This window comes from Gallinula chloropus (genome assembly GCF_964237585.1).
Source record: "Gallinula chloropus genome assembly, chromosome: 8".
NCBI lineage: Eukaryota > Metazoa > Chordata > Aves > Gruiformes > Rallidae > Gallinula > Gallinula chloropus.
The window spans coordinates 26,949,001-26,967,561 of record NC_140093.1 but is presented as its reverse complement, the minus strand read 5'-3'; the positions used below and the strand labels follow the sequence as shown (position 1 = coordinate 26,967,561).

At 38.4% G+C, this 18,561-nt stretch overlaps 1 protein-coding gene across 1 annotated transcript in view; it reads right to left on the bottom strand.

Annotated features, from left to right (window-relative positions):
- Positions 1–4,486: 4,486 nt before the first annotated feature.
- Positions 4,487–18,561, bottom strand: part of COL4A3 (collagen type IV alpha 3 chain) — a gene marked incomplete at both ends in the record, with an annotated part of 58,448 nt that continues 44,373 nt past the window's right edge. The window contains 17 exons of the mRNA XM_084267131.1: positions 4,487–4,571; positions 4,833–5,005; positions 6,330–6,444; positions 7,493–7,670; positions 8,284–8,496; positions 9,056–9,154; positions 9,965–10,084; positions 10,199–10,270; positions 11,510–11,582; positions 11,998–12,128; positions 12,706–12,891; positions 13,813–13,863; positions 14,707–14,805; positions 15,514–15,594; positions 15,872–15,998; positions 16,992–17,131; positions 17,495–17,584. Coding sequence (XP_084123257.1) covers positions 4,487–4,571; positions 4,833–5,005; positions 6,330–6,444; positions 7,493–7,670; positions 8,284–8,496; positions 9,056–9,154; positions 9,965–10,084; positions 10,199–10,270; positions 11,510–11,582; positions 11,998–12,128; positions 12,706–12,891; positions 13,813–13,863; positions 14,707–14,805; positions 15,514–15,594; positions 15,872–15,998; positions 16,992–17,131; positions 17,495–17,584 — 2,033 coding nt within the window. The remainder of the gene's footprint in view (positions 4,572–4,832; positions 5,006–6,329; positions 6,445–7,492; positions 7,671–8,283; positions 8,497–9,055; positions 9,155–9,964; positions 10,085–10,198; positions 10,271–11,509; positions 11,583–11,997; positions 12,129–12,705; positions 12,892–13,812; positions 13,864–14,706; positions 14,806–15,513; positions 15,595–15,871; positions 15,999–16,991; positions 17,132–17,494; positions 17,585–18,561) is intronic.

The following is an 18,561-nucleotide window of genomic DNA, read 5'->3' as shown; positions in this document are numbered from 1 at the left end:
CAGCAGAGCAGTGTCCTGGTGCCAGGAAATGCTTCTGAGGGGCCCAGTCGGTGTGGCCCTTCCTCAAACTCTCTCAGCACAGGCCAAGAGAGTTGGCCTACACAGGGTTCCACATGTGTAGGTAACTCAATTTCCCAAATACATGGAGAAAAATAAAATGGAAAATGCTATTAGAAACAGCAGGGGTTTTCTTGTTTCTTTTTTAAAGTGAGGGAAGCAGCATCTGAGCTGTACGGTCACAGTAAGGTTCTGGAGGTCAAAATGAATAGTGATGCCATTTCAGTGTGTATTGATCCAAGGCCCACAAGCTGCTAATTCATTTCTTTATAAACACATACACCATTGTTTTTAGAGGCAACTGGTCTGAAATACGATCTCTTACTAGATAAAAGTTACGTAACATTGAGAATTACACATTATTTGCCTTTAGATATATATGACACTACATTTGGCCTCCTTGAAACACTACTTGCTGGCCTAGGCACATCTTATCAGGCAATTCCTATCAATCTCTAGGATCCAAGATTGATTGACAGTCTTTAAAAAAACAGTAAGCCTAAAACTGGATCTTGAAGCACACTAAAAATAAGGACCTTGTCCCATGACTCCTCATATAGAACTTTTTATTTCTTCAGAAATGGAGTGGTCACACAGTAAAAGCAGCCATAGCCTGGTCACCTGGGTTCCAACCCATGGGAAATTCTCCAGAAGAGCTCTGATGGGATTTCTAGTGTAGTACCATGTTATAAATTACCAGTAGTAGATCATGACTATGTTAGTCTGTCCAGGCCCGATGTATTCCATCAGACCTCAAAAAAAAGGATGGCATCAGGCCATGCTCCAGCTGTATTAGGTATGCTTTTCAGAATGCTCTCCCTTTTTTCAATGCCTAAAAGTCCTAGCACAAGTAATTGTGACAGTTTTCAGATCCTGCTGCAGATTCCCCTAGATTTCTTATTGTTCAGCAGTTTAAAATCCCATCCTTAAGAACGCTGCATACAACACTATCAGTGTGATGTTCAGGTAAGTCTTCCTTATTTTCACACTGAAATCTTGATAATGATTTTAGGTTTGTCCTTCCTGCACACAATCTGCTTGTCTGTCTGTGTTCACTTACAGAACATCCCTGAGGAAATGCTACAAAAGTCATCCTTTTTTTTTTAATACATTTGTTTTCAGCAGAGCTCAGGCAAGGCCCAAGGTAGAGCTTGGATGCAGCACCCAGACCTGAGTGTCGAGGGTGTGAGCTCACCAGGGCACCTGGGGGCTGCTGGTGTGGTTGGGGCCCCACCAGCCAGCCACCTTCATCATCCTAGCTTTTCCTTAGTGCCAGCACAACCCTTTCCTCTCATGCTACTGCTGTCAACAGCGACTTGCCACCCACCTGTGCTTCACACATATGAACCCAGCAGAAAATATGAGTGAGTGCAGTAGAAGAGAAGAACATGTATGAATTGTTCCAGATCAAAATCACCTTCTGTTGCCAGCCCATCACCGTATCCTACGTAGAAATATGCTTAGGGATAAAGTTAGCATGCAGACAGCCAGCTTTGCTATCTACACTGGAGTGCTAGACTTCTAATGTAGTCCAAGTTGGTAAGAGGGAGCATCTTTCAGAGGCCAAACTCCACCTACTGTCTTTTAATTTCACTTTTTTTTTTTCTTTTTGTAAATAACAATACACATAGATAGTGGAAAAGTTCATTAGCACTGGAAGCAAAACCAAAAACCAGGAAAAAAAAAACCCCAAACAAGTGAAATGGGTCTTTTATTTAGTCAAAATACTTTTATTTGGTTGTATTTAGCAGAAGGTTTGCTCCCCCTCTCCCCCCCTGCCCTCCCCACCCCCAATTTTTTTGCTCATTATTTCCAATTTCTCATGCTTCCATTCATTCTGTCAGTACAATATATTAACACCTTGCACCTCTTCAGCATTTTCCAGTTAAGGCTCTCAAAGCATTTACAGACATGAGTTAACTAATCCTCACCACAATCATTAGCAATAAGAAGTAAAACCATCTGCAGCCACGGTGAGGAGTTTAAGATCAGCTTTTTCCAGCTAGGTGGGTTTTTTTAGCTTCATTTTCAGTGTCCAGCCTGCGTTACGCTGGACAGGATGAAGCTCTGTGTCCCTGCAGTTGTGCTTCATGCTTTTGAAAGAAAGCCTGAGCTGGATCACTCCAAATCTAAAGCAATTTATGAAAACTTTCTCTAGCAACTTGTTGAAGGCCACACAGTAAGTGAGCAGCAGAATCCAAAACTGGGAACAAGGCGTGACGTTCAGGTTTGTGCTACACAACAGAACTCTGTGTAACTTTGGACTTTAAAACCACAATCCTTTAACTTTCTCCTTATGCATTATCCTCTACTGACCAACTTCCAGCAGACTTCAGCCTCAGGCACTGACATTCTGCACTGTACTAGCCAGTTTTACAGGAGGGTGCCCCCAGGATGGCCTACAGCATACAGTGCCTCTGGGTGGCTGTTATAGGAACCTTAATGGACAAAACCAGTTCAAAACCTCTCAGCCGAACGGGCATGGATCATGGGTGTGGGTTTTGTCTTTGAGTATTTCAAGCAAACTTCAGTTGACAGAAAAATCTTCTACGTGGTTGTTTTAAGGAAAACACCCCCATCCCCAAATCTGGTTCAAATAAAAGACTAAATATTAACTTGACATTAACAATTTCTTATCAGTAGTGCACCTGCATAGAGAGATTTCATAAAAACCTGCAAATTCACAATTATACCTTGCAGACAGTGACTGTTCAAGCAAAAAATACTTTTAAAATACATATTCAGTTCATGTAAATGGTGTCTTCATGTAATCTCCATCAGAAGATACTGGCATGAAACACAGACAAAGCTTTTTCTTTAGTTAGGTTAACACTGAGAATTCAAACAGTCAGACAAACACAATGCAAGTATTTTAACAGAAACAATATAAAACTTCACTGGCTTAAAAAAAAAATCAAAATGATAAATCTTGGTTATTTGAATTAATTGCTAGACCCTACATTTAAAAATTATGTATTTACAGAACTATTCAGATCAATTAGGCTTCATCTGTAACACTAAATACTGGAATTCTGATAGATTGTGCAAGTATTAAAAATATTAACATTTTAAATGTTAACATTACAATTTTAAATAGCCTCACAAGTGCAATGTTATAAATATTAAAAAAACCTCAGAGCTACAATTTTATATAAGTTATAGGAGTAAATGAAAGTGCTTTTCAAGTATATATGTTCATTCAGTTGGATTCTCTTGTATTAGTCAGTGCTGAAATGGTACAATGCAAATATCAGGTTGGGGTTTTTTAAAGCTTTTGGATCTCTGCATTTAACTGGGTGGAGTTTCATGTGCAGGAATGTGTGAGAAGTATTTAAACACAGATTCTAATTTGTGATAAATATTTAAATATGGAATATTATAAAGTTGGGGGTGGTATTTATTAAAAATAAACTAGAATACAAAGAGATCACATCCTGATGGGTGTGATAAGCTGGTAATGCCGTGGGAGCCCTTGAGCCAAACAGTAATTGTTAATTCCTTCAAAATCCCAAGTTAGGATATAAATAGTCGTTCAGTAGAGGTGAAAAGCATGCAGTCATAATAAAGGCCCAATATAGCAACTTTTGAAGAATTTAAAAGCTCTCATGATCCATGTCAAAAGCAATGGAACCTAATGAAAACTTTCCAACCCTTTCAATTAGTCAGCCCACAGCCATCATCGCTCTGGAGAACAAAGCCAGTGCATGCCAGCACCATACAGGCTGCCCAGCACATGGTGTAGCTCCCTTGCTGGCTACTCAAGAACCAGTATGATTAGAGTGGTACAAAACCAGACTGGGAGCCTGTGTGCCAGCCAGAGGAAGGGTGAGGTAAGTGGGCAGATACAGAATCACAGAATTGTAGGGGTTGGAAGGGACCTCAAGAGATCATCGAGTCCAACCCCATACTTGCTTATTAGACATGAAAAGCAAAACAAACCAACCCTAAATGAATCAATATATATTCAAAAGTGCACTGAAAATATTTCCTATTGAGCCCTATCTCTCATAAATGCCAGATTTTCATCTTAAATATTGTATCCACTTTGAACACTGAACACATGTGAGCTGATACTAGATGATTTTGTTTGTCTTGCAGGTTGAAAAGCACACGACCCAAGGCAGAATTAATGTCATTCACTACAGATCTGGCAATGCCAGAGTTTTATCACGAGGATGCAGCTTAGAAATGACCCAGTTGAGGAGAAGCCCCTGCAGTCTGCCATTGCAAGCTTTCTCCAACAAAGTGCTTTGTCATTTGCCAAGAGACAAAAGTCAAACTGTTGCCCTACCTCACCCCAGTGCTGCACTGGCAATTAATAATTTTCTTTCCAGATGCAGTTGGACTTTAATAAATGATAGCTCTTCAGAGTTAGGCAATCCTTTGTAAGAAAAGCAGAGATTCATGTTCCATCAAGAGCGGCCACTGGTTAGACTGGACTCTTCATGCAGACCTGACAACGGCTTATGATGTCTTCTAGCTCTCCTGCTTTCAAAGTCTGGGGCAGAGGTTTCCTAAAAGACAGGGGAAAAAAAAAAGCCATTTATATTTTTCTCTCAAAACCAGGAAGAGATGACAAAACTTTGGATATGGGATTACTGACAACAACACTGAAGTCCTTGGCTCACTTGAGAGATCTTTGTGCTACAGAATGATCCTAAACCTAACAAAAGGGAACATCTAAACCAAAGGGGGATCACATTTGTCAGCTATAGTCTCCTTGGGTGCTTGCAGCATGGATGTGGTGTATGTGGATGCAGGGAAGCAGACTTTACCTGAACATTCTTCTGGGATTTAACGATGCCAACCAGAAGCTGTAGGAGTTTGTGTAGTAGTTGCATGTTCCCCTGCCATGGCACTCTATGAATGGGATGGCTCGAAATTCTTCCAGACAGGATCCAGGAGATGCCAATGCTTGGCCAGAAGCTTCTGAGCCCGCACTTGTATACTGTAACCACCAATACATTTTTTTATGAGAACTTGTCCCATCAGCTTTTAGTAAACTGCAGGCAAAAAAAGAAACCTCTTTCTAAAACATACCATATGTTTTGTGGTATATCTTGGACAAAACAGAATGGACACAGATTAGCTTTATCACACTTATAATGAAGCACAGAAGCCTTATGAAAATTCAAGCAGCAGAGTTATGGCATTTCTGAAGTCCCTGGAAAGGCCTTTTTCTGCTCCATGAAAAGGCATGACACTGTAACCAGTACAAAGACTAGAAAGTACCTGGCTTCCACCCAGCTGAGGATAACAGTAACTGAATTACAAATAGACAAATCCCCTGTTTTCTGTGTGTGCATATTTTTGTTGCCCTGATGGCTTCTCCAAACACAAGAACCAAAGAAAACATTTTCCTTCCTGATGTTAGTAAATGGTTGTAGAAATAGCTCTAAAATAATTTATAACAGTAGAAAATTGGCTAGAAAATACCATCTAAATTTGCTGACGTTGGAAACAAGAACATTCTTTTAACCATATGCTGGAAAAATTCTTTCATTCTTTTCCAATACCATTATTATTACTACTACTACTTAGGGCCAAATCCAGGAGAGACAATGTATTTTACACTAGGCCTGAAAGGACTGTGTGCCTTGCAAAAAAGAGAGGGTTTTAATTCTGTCTTTTCTTGAATTTGCTGGTGTCCCTGTGGCATCCCACAGGCACAGATAACAAAGATGAAGTGCTGCCTCCCCTAGTATAGATACACCCTTATTCCCATAATCAGTTCTCACTTTGTAGGCCCATAATGAACTTTCTTCACTTGTATCTCATTAGGGCATCAAAACTGCTGAGGCAATCTTTTGTAGACAGTGTACTGCATTTGTTTTTGTTTCAGCTTTCTGTGGAGTTCAGCCTCAAGATCTGATTTATAAAAGAACAGCCTGGTATGGAAGTAGGTCAGTTGTTTCTGTGTATTTGTGTTCAGGACTGGTTTGACCGCTCTGCTCCCACAATCTGTTTCCTAGGTCTTAGCATGACACATGAAAATGAGATCATGCAGTTTTTTCTGTCAGACTAAAATCCTGTCATTCTCCTTTAATCCTTGTCCCTTTTCCTCCTGTCACCTATTTTTAAGGACAGATCAGAATAGTTTTTCCTATGTTTCTGGCATTCAGTCAGAGTTAATAGAATTATTGTCAATTTCTTGTGAAAGGAAAAGAAATTATTTTAACAATTATTGAGAAACGAATGAGCTATGAGCAAATGAAAACGCCAATGGAAGTGAAGGGACATAAAACTAATGATGCAAGTCTTTATATCCTTACCATAACAAAAGAAAAACCCTTCCAGAGAGATATCCAGCCTTCTGGACATGCAGGAACTACAGTTGTTTGGCTGTGAACTGCTATTACCATTGCAGCTCCTTCACAGACAACACACCTGTAGGAGGAATCACACATGCACTCAACGCTGATATGAGGGAAAATGTGAGCAGACAGAAACTGTATCTTCTAAGTTAGTAGCTACCTGGTAGCAGGTCTTACTGTAAATGTTACAAGTCTGTTTAATGAGATAAGTAAATTCAAGGTAACCAAAATACCATGCTCTGCAATCTCTAGTAGTTACATGGGATAAAAAATGTTAGAAAATGGGAATTAGTCCCAGAAAATTTCAGCTTTCTAATTTTGCTTTTACTGAAGTAACAAGCTAGATTTTACCTTCTTCTTCATGTTGTTATGGTTTAGATCAAAGTTCTGTACCTTTATGTGCTAAGGTTGGGAAAAAAGTGATCTTTATTTCCTAACTGAAGAAACTATGAAGCTGAACTACTAGACTGCAACAAGTGAGTGGGGCAGGCTAGAAGACAGAATGTAGAGCTTGCCTTCCCATCTTTGATTTTGGTGGTCTTGGTTTTTCATGCTTTTAGAGCTTTTCTTTGTAATACACTCTTCATCCTCCTCAGCTGTTCTACAGCAACTACAAAGGGCCACATGTGTGCAAGGCTGTTTCACAGTAGAGAACATTCGGCCCTAATGTACAATGTTCTTCACCACCTACAGTAAATCTATCACACAACTGAATATAGAATTTGATTTGTACTCTATTCCAAATAATGAATCCATCTTGCTTTCATCTTAGTCTACATCTGATATGCTCTACAATAAGTTTTTCTAAAAAAACCCCACCAACCACCCCCAAAACCCTGCCAAAACCAAACCCACACTCCAGTCAGGTGGATTGTGAGCTGTTTTCTCATGCCAGCTATACAGATTAAGCCCTCCAATCGGACCCCAGTTTTAATCTTACTCCTCTTAGGATACCACTGAATATCCGACACATTCAGGTGAGAAATCCAAAATCAGGTGGTTAAAAACAGGGCTTGTACTGGCTGAGATGTGCAGGTCTCTGCCTGAGGTTTGCCATTCAAAATAATTTATGATGTCTTTAGTAGTTCAGGCCTAGAACCACAAAATTCTTCTGCTCTCACCGGCTTATGTGGGGCTCTAGTGCCCTGCCAGAAATTGGTGCCATGTCCACTGGCATTACTGCTGCAGTTGACAGCCAGTATGAATAGTCATTGCGAGAAGCAAAGCTGCAAACATCGTTGGTGTTACAGAATAAGAATGGCATGGTGGTAAATCTCTGCAAGCAACTACCAGCTGTTCCTGAAAGACAAAGGAGGAGAGGTTTGTGACAGATGAGAGCTTATATTTAGTGCAGCGAACAGAAGAGACACATGGTGGCATGCAACCCACTATATTGAGAATTAAAACCAGTTGGTAACTATAAAGAGAGAAGTGTCTGTGCAGGGGATTTACCCAAAAGCAAAATGCTTATGGTGTATATAAACCACATATATAAAAAGTAAGGGCTAAGAACAAAACCTGTTAATATTTTCTTGAATAGTACCAGTCCTTGACACAGTAGCAGGGATTCAGCTGCCACTTTTGACACCCTGAAGCATCCCATTTACAAGGGATGAACAAGAATCTCAGATCTTGTGTTGTTACTGTCAGCCCTGTGCAGATGTTGTGAATGCTTATACTACACAACTATCCATAAGTAACTGAATTCCTCCTCAAAAATACCTAGGGACAGAAAAAAATGGGAAAGAAAGGTGTCTTTCAAGCCACGATTCCTGAACTGACTCAGAGCCACCAACGACTCTGGAGACTTATGGTTGAAACCAGTGTTCATCGTGGACACTTGGTTTGAGCTTTGTTACATGACAACTGGACTGTGAAGAAAATGATCTCAAAACCTTTAGCTATACAGTACCAAGATCTTGTCCATGTGCTCGTTCATTTCCTTGTACAAAAAGCAGCGAATAGCCAACATAGATCTGTGATGTCCCATGTGGGCATGAAGGAATCTTTGTTGATTGACTGTGCCGGGTAAAGATAAAACCTCTTCTGTCTGGACCGGCAATGATAGTACCTGGTGATCCAGGTAATCCCTGTAGACCTGGAAAGCCAATCAGTCCAGGTCTTCCTGTGGAGGGGAAAGAAACATGGCTGTAAATATTAACATTTTGTTTGAATTTCACTTCATTTTAGTGAAACCACTTGAAAACTAACAAAAAAATTGCCAATAAGAAGCTATGACGTGAAAATTGATAGTATTTGTGGACAGATGTTTTAACTCCTTCTGACCCAGCTCAGGCAGCTTTACATTGCAGTCTCATGGAATAATGAGGTATTTTCAAAAATTGTGTCTGTCTTTACCAAAAAAGTTCTAAAATATAACATTTTATGGTGACTGAATAACGATTTTTAGTTCTATTTTGGTTCTACAAAGGCACACTGGTACCTGGGGATTTTAAGTGGATAAATACATGTGATTAATAACAGAGGTGCACTGTCAAGACATGTTTTTGCAGATTACTACTTCAGTTGTAAACATGCATCTGTTAAAAGCTAACAATGTGCTTATATGTGTTTGTGGCCCTAAAGCTACTGTACACATGCAAGAGGAAGGGTTTACAGAAACCAGGAATACAGTTCATCTGTAAATTCAGTAGTAGCAGTCAGAAATATCTGCTTCTCTGTACCTCTTTGTCCTGGAAATCCCCTGTCTCCTTTTGGGCCAGGCAGTCCTGGTTTACCTGGATGACCAAAACTTCCCTGTAGACCTTTTACTCCTTTAGGTCCTAAATCATAACCAAGAAAAAAACCCAGAATCACACAGCAGTAGTTATTCTAGATTTTAATAACTGTTAATAAATACAGTTAAAATCCCCATGTAAATGTAACTGTGTTAGAGTAAAAACAGCAGCATGAATTTACTAAATTTTGAGACTGTCTGTAGTGCTACTGTCACTGTATTTCCTGTCAGGTAGAATACGGTTGAATATATTGCAAAACATTACTATTCTCCTAAGAAACGTTTACAGACACCAAAACATGTAGAGTTTTCCTTTAGCATGTGCCATACAATAGAAGTATTTCAAAAATATAACAACAGGCAATAATCATCTTGGTCATGGTTTGCAATTCTATAAATGATGCAATTCCTTTGTGAAACAACTTTAAGGAAAGTGTAAAAGAACAATTCTTCAGGGCCTGCTTTGTTATGCTGGAGGCAGACATAATGACATTGTAGCACATCCAGAGTTTCTTTATTACCAGTGGTAATTTCCTCCCCAGAAATGTCAAACATCCTGAGCAGGGTTCTGGTTGTATCAGTGATGAATGGTTTGATCCAAGTTTACTTTTTATTCCATTATTTGCTTAGGCTTATGTTGAAGGAGAAACTTAGTGATTGCAAGGGTGGAAGGCAGATGGAATGGGATGGGTTATAAGTAAAAGGCTGTTAACAAGGTACAAAGATACTTATAAATGCAGAGAGGCATTTTAAAATATGTATCCATTTTCTATGCAGAAGTATGTTTTCCCACCAAAGTTAAATGTTTCACTAAGCAGCACACACAAACATGTACAGAGAGAAGAATATAAACCACCTTGTAGTCCAGGAATCCCTTGAATTCCTTGATCACCTGGTGGTCCTGGGATTCCTGGCAGTCCAGGAGGACCCTTGCTTCCTGGAACAGAGAATATTCTCCCAGGGTCTCCAGGTGGACCTAGCAGCAAAAATATAATGAAGAGCTATTGCTTTATATTAAAAGAAAGCAAACATACTACAAAACAAAACAAAGTGACCTAAGTCTGGTATTAGACTGAGAAAGGTTGGTTACCATGCTGGCCCTTTGGTCCCCTTGGCCCTTCTGCCCCTTGTGGCCCAGGGGGTCCTTGATTACCCTTTTCTCCTAAAAAAGAAGATTGGAGAAACATCTGTCTGGTTCCAGCTGTCAAAACAACTGTCAAAGTTTCAAAGGCTTATTTAAGCATCCTGCATGATCCATGCCACCTTCCCAAAGAGTCATGGTTTGTAGACTCTCTTGAAATGCGAGTCTGGACTTCTACATCTCTACTGCTATAGCTTAAAATCTTAGACTATGTCCTTTCTTTATCTTATGTGTTTTTATCACTGAGTATGCAGGTCAAGCACTGCCTTCAGTGATGCTGTGTTCAACTCCTTTGAAACCCTACTGTCAGTTATACTGCTGGCTGTTAGGAGGGCTAGTATAGTTTTTCAAGTCTTGGAAACTTTAGAAGCAATTCTTTTTACTGTGCACAATATGAGGTTAATTCAGATTACTCTCCACAACTATGCTGGAAATAATAATAAAAAAGTATTTTTATCATCAAGACAGGAGATTTGACTGACTATGAAATCAGAGCTTTTAACTTAAAGTACAATTACTGTCTGTACAGTGACTTTACAAATTAGAACAGGTTTTAAATGTACAATAATTAGCATGAAAAACAAACTAGTAGGTTATACAGGTAATGACAATTTTGTGTCACTGTAAATCCTGTAATTAAAAAATGAGGCTGTTGGGAGTATTGCAGACCTGTATCAGATTTGATTCACTAGAAAAACATCTACATTAACAGGATTTTTAGCCAGCTACTGATCCGACTAACCCTAAGGAATATTAAATTAAAGAAGCCAATACATTTGACAGTTCATCTGCTGATAAACTGGTAAATTAAATTATAATTAGGACTATTCTCACAGCAAACAGAGGATCCAGTGCTCTCTCTTGTAATTATGATTAAATGCTCTTGAGTTTACAGCTAGCAGGTTGCCAGAAAGTCTTGTCTTCTGGCAGCGTGTGGCATTTCTAATTAGCAGACTCAGTCCCAAAGTCCTTACACATAATTAGTCACTAAGGACAAACTTGTTTTGAGTTTGCCTGGAACAGAGGCTGCTGAAGTTTCACCCCTTCCTCACTTTAACTTCAGTTTGGACATATCCATAGCATCTAACTCCACAAAAATGCTTAGTGAACCCTTTCATTTATAGGTGACCTACACCATGCTCTGGCTGGTAAAAACCTCATGTCTCTAGGACCAGCCCTATTATGCATGTACTGTTATAATGCAACATCTGAATGACTGTATCAGGCACACAGAAGTGTATGCAACAAATCTATGAATACCTTTTACACCGGGGAATCCAAGAAATCCAGGGTCCCCTCTAACACCAGGATAACCTGATCGACCTTCTATACCCTGCAAATCAGAGAACAACAAAAATAAACACAAAGCAGCATCTGGACACTATGAAGTACATTTCCTTTTTGTTCAGAACATTTAAAGCATTATGTTCAAAGAATATGCTACAACTGGAATTATCTGCTCCATTTGTGAGCATGTTAGAAACAGTTATATCTTTGTTAGTATTATTCTGTAATACAGAATAGCCAAGGAAATAACATGCCAGAAATTCACAGTAACTTCTTTTTGGTCCACTCAAGTCGATAAAAACTGCTTTTTGTATCCATTTTAATATCTTGCCTTTATTACAAGGGCTTTTCAGAGGACATAGGTTTCTTTTGTTTTTATAAAACTTGTCCTGGGTGTTATTTTCATGGTAAACACAAAATTAACAATAGAGTAAGAAACAAGAAATATTTCTTTTACTGACTTTTGGACCAGGAGGCCCAGTGTCTCCAGGTGGGCCTGTTGGCCCTGGTATGCCATCTGCCCCTCTAACACCTTTGCTTCCTTTTATGCTGGGTGTGGGAAGACCAGGAGGTCCTGGAAAACCAGGAGCACCTGCAGAGAAACATCAGAGTGAGTAGAGACTACTGCCAACAGCATTTCACAAACATTACATGTATGTGAATGTTGGAATGCAACATTCAACAATTCTACAGTATTCATGTTTACCACCTCAGTGATACACAAGGAAATAATACACTTTTTTTAAAAAAAGAAAACCCTCATTTTTCCTAGCCTGCTGATTTAATCTTAAGATCAGAGCTGAGTTCTCCCACTACAGTTCTTGCACAACGGTTTTTTGAATATCTTCCAGTTGTAGTTCTGTCTGTTATCTCACTTCTTTGAAGTTTGATCTCAGCTGCCCTAGAGACTGCATAGGAAGAAAGCAAAAGAATGCAATCCAGTGGACTGCAAAGCTTAGAGCTATTTTAATTTACATCATCCTGCACTGACCATCATGGTGTTTGCAGTGGTAACATTGCATTACCTGGTAAAGGAACTACCTGTTTAATTACGAAGCTCTCTGGGGCAAGAAGACCCTTTTCAGTCTTTCATTCTGGACAGGCTGAATTTTCTGTTTTTCAATTATCAGTAGAGCATTTCAGATAAATAAGGAATTATAACAGCACACCTGGTCTTCCATCTGCACCAGCAATGCCTCTATTCCCTTTTTGGCCAGTAATTGCCATGCCTGTTGCGCCTTGAAATCCAGGTAACCCCATTAATCCAGGAGGTCCAATGGGTCCTTGATCACCCTGACGACCTTTCATACCCACTGGTCCAGGAAAGCCAGGCAGTCCCATGTTCCCTTTGATTCCTGCAAAGTGCAAGCGTTACATATGGGGAGAGCTGTCAAGATGGTAAAATGATGTGACACCACAGAATATGTGCATTTGCTATATGACAAAGGTGGAATTTAGCCTTTGTTGTTACTATGGAGAAGTCCCCAAAGCCACCTTAGTACTGTAAAGCAAAACAGGACTCACTGCAAGGTAGCATATACACAGTTTTTTATACTCTATTTCAGGGATTGCTCATACAAAGGAGTAAGCCTGAAAGGAGAGTAGAAAGACCACAGCAGAGAATATTTCTTGATGTATAAATAAAAGAAACACTTCTTTGAACATCAGAACTGGAAAATCCTTTTAAATTAAATTCCAGCTAAAAGCACCAATACAAGAACAACAAAATAGGACAGTATCTAAAAAGGGTATTGTTCCATTGATCTTAGAGTACATGATATATATGGACTGTATGAAAGTAAAGTAAAGCAAATCAATGTATTTATACCAGTACTAGAAATACAATTCAAAATGTAAAAAAATAGAGTCTCCTCAATCATTTGTTCATCAATAAAAAAGGGAGTTGAACCAACTTTAAATGCAATCACTGTAGCTTTCTTACAGTACACTTAGTATCATCAGCAGCAGCTGTTTCCATTAGGACATACTCTATTAATCAAATTTCAAGAGCTCTAGAATGTGTACATCAAATTCATAGAACCATAGGCATTAGCTTCTTCATTTCCCTTTCACAATAGTCTTAAATTTAGAAGCAAGAACTTTTGATATCTAATATATAGCCTTGAATCATTGATCAAAAGCACAAAATCATGTTTGATTTGCTCTGACACTTAGTGCCATTTCAAGCATCCAAAAGCAGGAGGTGACTTACAGATGAAGATGACTATTCTGGTATTTAAAAATTAAGTTTCTAGTTTCTGAAAAAGACAACTCACCTTTACGACCAGGAATACCTCGAAGGCCAGGGATTCCTCTTCCTGGTACTCCTATAAAATATTAGGTTACATTATAGGCAAAGTCCTGAATTGTTAAAAAACATCATAATTGTCTAATACTTCATAGATTTCAGAATTCACTGAATCAAAATGTAGATTTTGGTTATATATAAAATACAATTTACCAGTTATTTCCATTTCTTCTATGTAGAAATAAAAACTAAATTTGTAAGCTTTCCATGTTTTATACTAAGAAAAATAAAAGAAGAAATGTAAATAGAAAATATGTTAACAATCATTGCTTAAGACTTAATATGAAAGACTTACTAAATACTATGAATACCTTTCCCTTATTCTTTTCATACTAATATGCAAAGAAACATTTTTGCTGTAAAATATGAAAACATTTTCTGACTAAATTCAGACCAAATCTATCTGTGGACCTTAATGAAGAAATGTTCAAATAAAATACTTTACAACCCAAGGGTTATGGAAACCTTCATGATTTTAAGTAAACACTGTGATTCCTTTTATCTTATTTCCACGTAAGACAGTAGACTCCTTTAAAAGAATTTTGGTTCTTTTCATCTCAGATTACACACGTAAGAACTGTTAACAGCATCACTTAGGCTCTTGCAAACAATAACATTTTTAGGGGAATTTAAGACAAATCACATGTATAATAGAGCAGTGACATATACATTGTTGACAGCACGTACAGCAACGGTATAAAAGAAACCGTGAATTACGTAGAAGAGAAAAACCTTCTACTTCTAAATGTTTATATTTGGCTCCATAGAAGCTCCTTATTAATCCTTCCTAAATAACCATTGTCAGTTTAACTATGGAAACAAACAATTGTAAAACAGAATGAAAATATTTCAACAGTGTTACCTGGCTCTCCTTTTATTCCCGGGGGACCAGGCATGCCATCCTGACCTTGATTACCTCTCTCACCAAGAAGTCCATTTTTTCCAGGGGCTCCAACAGCACCTGTGAATTATAATAGACCACAATATAATTTATCTCCCTGGCTTTATTGGAAATTCAGTGTTTCTCTAAACAGGGAGTACCTGTTTAGAGAAAACAGGTACTTTGCTCACTCTGCTGATAAGTCAGTGTAATCTCATTTAATTCTACAAAACTAGAACATGGTACTTTTGATGAGGATCTCTTAATATAAGAGCACTCAGTGCTCTTTTTGAAGACAGTAGCACTCAGGTTACTGAAGTCTGCACGGCATACCTGTCTGTTGCTGCATATTTACATCTTCCCCTTACATAATTTTGACTGTTTTGTTCTTTTCTGTTGCTTTAACGAACAGCTGCAACTGTCCTCTCTTTCTACTCTAATTCATTTTCTTCTGCTCCTCACCTAGCCACATCTTAAACTATTGTTCTCTTTTAGGAGGCAGAACAAGCCTTTCTTTCAATTGTGTGGATATCAGATATTAAGACCTCTGTATGGAGGAAAGAAAAAAAAGGCAAAAAGCTTCACAATAGTGAAACAAACTTAAAGCCTCTTGCCTCAGCTGAACTGGTAACACTGAAAATGGGCTGTTAGAGAGCTTAGCTGGAATTGGAGAATTAATGTCAATAGAGACTGCAAATGGGTAAGTTAAATCACCAAAAAGCTCAGAAGAACATCAACTGCCTGCTTACAAGAAAATAACGAATTTGGGATAGATGGTGTGTACGATACCATGAGGTCCTCTAATGCCCTGTTGTCCAGGCTGGCCCTGCTGCCCTTTAACACCAATATCCCCAGGAGGTCCACGCTTCCCTGTAAGAAGAGAGGGTGTGGGAGAAGAGAAAGGCCGTTACGACTAGATCCAGACTCAGCATAAGAACTTAGCTATCATTTTTCTTTTCACAGCTGCAGGAGATCTCTAAGAGACATAAACTAGCTTGGCTACACCGACTACAAAAGGTCCTGTTCAAGTTTACAGCAGTTGAATATAAACGTGCCACCTCACAGGCACTCAGGGGTAGTTTATTAAGAAATTATGTTCTTCTAGAAGTGTCTCAACATCTCACCACCACTCCAAAACAAACCATACCCGGGATTCCTGCACTTCCAGTTTCCCCTCTGGTCCCATGTGGTCCTGGTACTCCTTTATGTCCTGGATAACCTTGGCATCCTTTTTCTCCTTTGACACCCAAAGCTCCTGGGAGGCCTGGATCTCCCTGAGAAACAGCAGTTGCACAAAGAGGTATGAATCACATTATGTTAAATATATCACATTCCATATTTGAACAACAGAAAAATAATACACCATTTCAAATAAACTATGATTACACTTACATAACCTTTACTTTTCATACAAAACAATCAAAGTAGACTAATATGAAGTCTTCTAACACCACTGATCTTTTAGACATAGCTAAGAAAAAAAAAATCTTTATTTAATATGTAGAAACCAACTTCAGTCTTTAAATATTTTCACCTGCACATAGACTTCCTTTCAATTTTATCCTAACAGTTCCTCTTTTGATCCAAATTTAGACACCTTACATAACATGCAACTACACAAATTACTGAAATACATGTTTTTCCTTGAATTCCTACTGAATTTCACAACAGTAAACTCATTGTGGCCACCCAGCTGCTTTTGAAAATAATTTAGATTACAGGAGTATGATTTACAGCCTCAACCACATATTTCAGATAATCCCATCTGTAAAAAGACTCCCAGTTGTTCCACACCCAGAATATGCAGAGTAAGATTGTATCCTACTGACCTAACTTAAAGGATACTGTTTTGGTTTTGGCAACGTATATTACTGAACATAATGTAGGTTGTATAAGATATCATTAGACTGCCAAAAACCAACAGTACAATTCTAGATTACAGAACTCTTGGATTTGTTAAGATTATGTTGTTCTGTGCTTTTTATCATACAAGTATTCTTACTGCTGACTTTTAAAGTGCAAGTCCTCATTCTTAATGGATTAGCAACTTTTACAGAAACAAATGTATTTCCAAGACATTCCATCTTTAAAAAAAAAGAAATTCTTGCACCAGAGGAAAATGAAATATAATGAACTCAAAAATTTCTCCTGAGTAATGAAATGATAGGATTTTAATATTTCTTATAATTAACAAATCATCTACTTCTGCAAACTCACAAAGGCTCTGCTTGCTGTCTAATATGACAGTATTTCCATTGCCTTTATACCTTTGGGCCAGGTTCTCCTGGAGGCCCAGCAGATGGGTACCCAGGGTCTCCTTTGTCACCTGCAAAGCCAACATAGCCTCGTGGACCGGGGTCACCTGATGGTCCTGGAAAGCCTGGAGATCCTTTCTGTCCTTTTGGACCTGGAAAAATTGAGATACTGATGCTATTCTTAAAAGGATCATTGCTGCATACTATACCTCGTGTTTTATGAGCTACTGCTTGTATATACATCTATTCACTCTTCATTAAAGTCATTTACACAGCCAATGATTTTATTTCTAAAAGCATTAAGAAGAGGTTCTTGAATGCAACAATATATAAGCAGAAGAAGTTGTATTTCATTTAGAGAGAGGGAACTAAATTTTGCAAGGAAAGCAAATGCTGGGATGATGGTAAGTCTATAGGTACTGCAACAAATAAATCCCAGTCTAAGTATTGTACAGTGTGCTTACAATAACTGCCCAAGGCTCTATAATTTGTAATATGAGTTGATGGAAAACAACCTGGAATTCCCATGTCTCCTTTGTTTCCTGGTACGCCTTGAAATCCTTGCTCTCCAGGAAGCCCTGGAAGGCCCATAAAACCTTTGACACCTGTAAGATGAAGGAAGGGTCATGTTCACATGTTTGCCTTGGACACTGGCTGGCTGGTGGAACTGTCATGAATACAGAATCCTCTATTGCACATCCTGTCATAGTACCTTATGATTTCATATATCAACATGCAGCCAAAGTATAATTCTTCCTCTGGGTCCAGACACAGATAAAACTATCATTATTGTTGTCAGGAAGTAAGTGAAATAGCAAGCATCTTATGTTTCAACATCAAAACTAAGAAATTAAGGTTTGTGATCACAGTGCTTAGGGGCAGTAACTGAAATACACTTCTGCAAATTATGATCAAGATCACGAATTTGTATTTATGCACTGGGCTCTCCTTTCATTGTCCCACTGAGTTCAGTCAGGTTTCTGGTCATGCCACAACCACATTATTACTTACTCATTATGCACTTCTCATAACTAGCAAAAGAGTTTTGCTTATATAGTGTAGGCAGTTCTCCCCCCACTCACTTATCTTTAACGTAATTTAGCTAAATTAGCATTCAGTTTAATGACTACATGATCTAGTTGCACCTAGAATGTTCAGATGTCTAAATTCTAGTGTGCTAGCAATGCCTGAACATTCAGGAAGGTGAGGTTTTACTTTCTTCCATAAAAAATTAGTAGTAGTTGAGCATTGGTATTTTTCCTTGTGCTGCCTAGACTGCAATGACTACAAAGGATGTTAATAACAGAATAAAGCACAGATAACTGCCATCATGAGAAGAGGCACTTTAATTACAAGTGTAAAATTATTTCTAATTGTCACCATTTTAATGTAGCTAATTACAGTGTCATATGGTTTTCTAGAAATGTTATCTCAAATAATAAAAGAGTACAGACAATTAGACTTTTATTAGTATTAATTTGAAAAAAACAGATGCATTGTCTCACAAATGGGTCAACAGGTATCATTATGTATGATGTTGTGGTAATGATGGAGCAAAAACTTGTGAAATGGCTTAGATAGG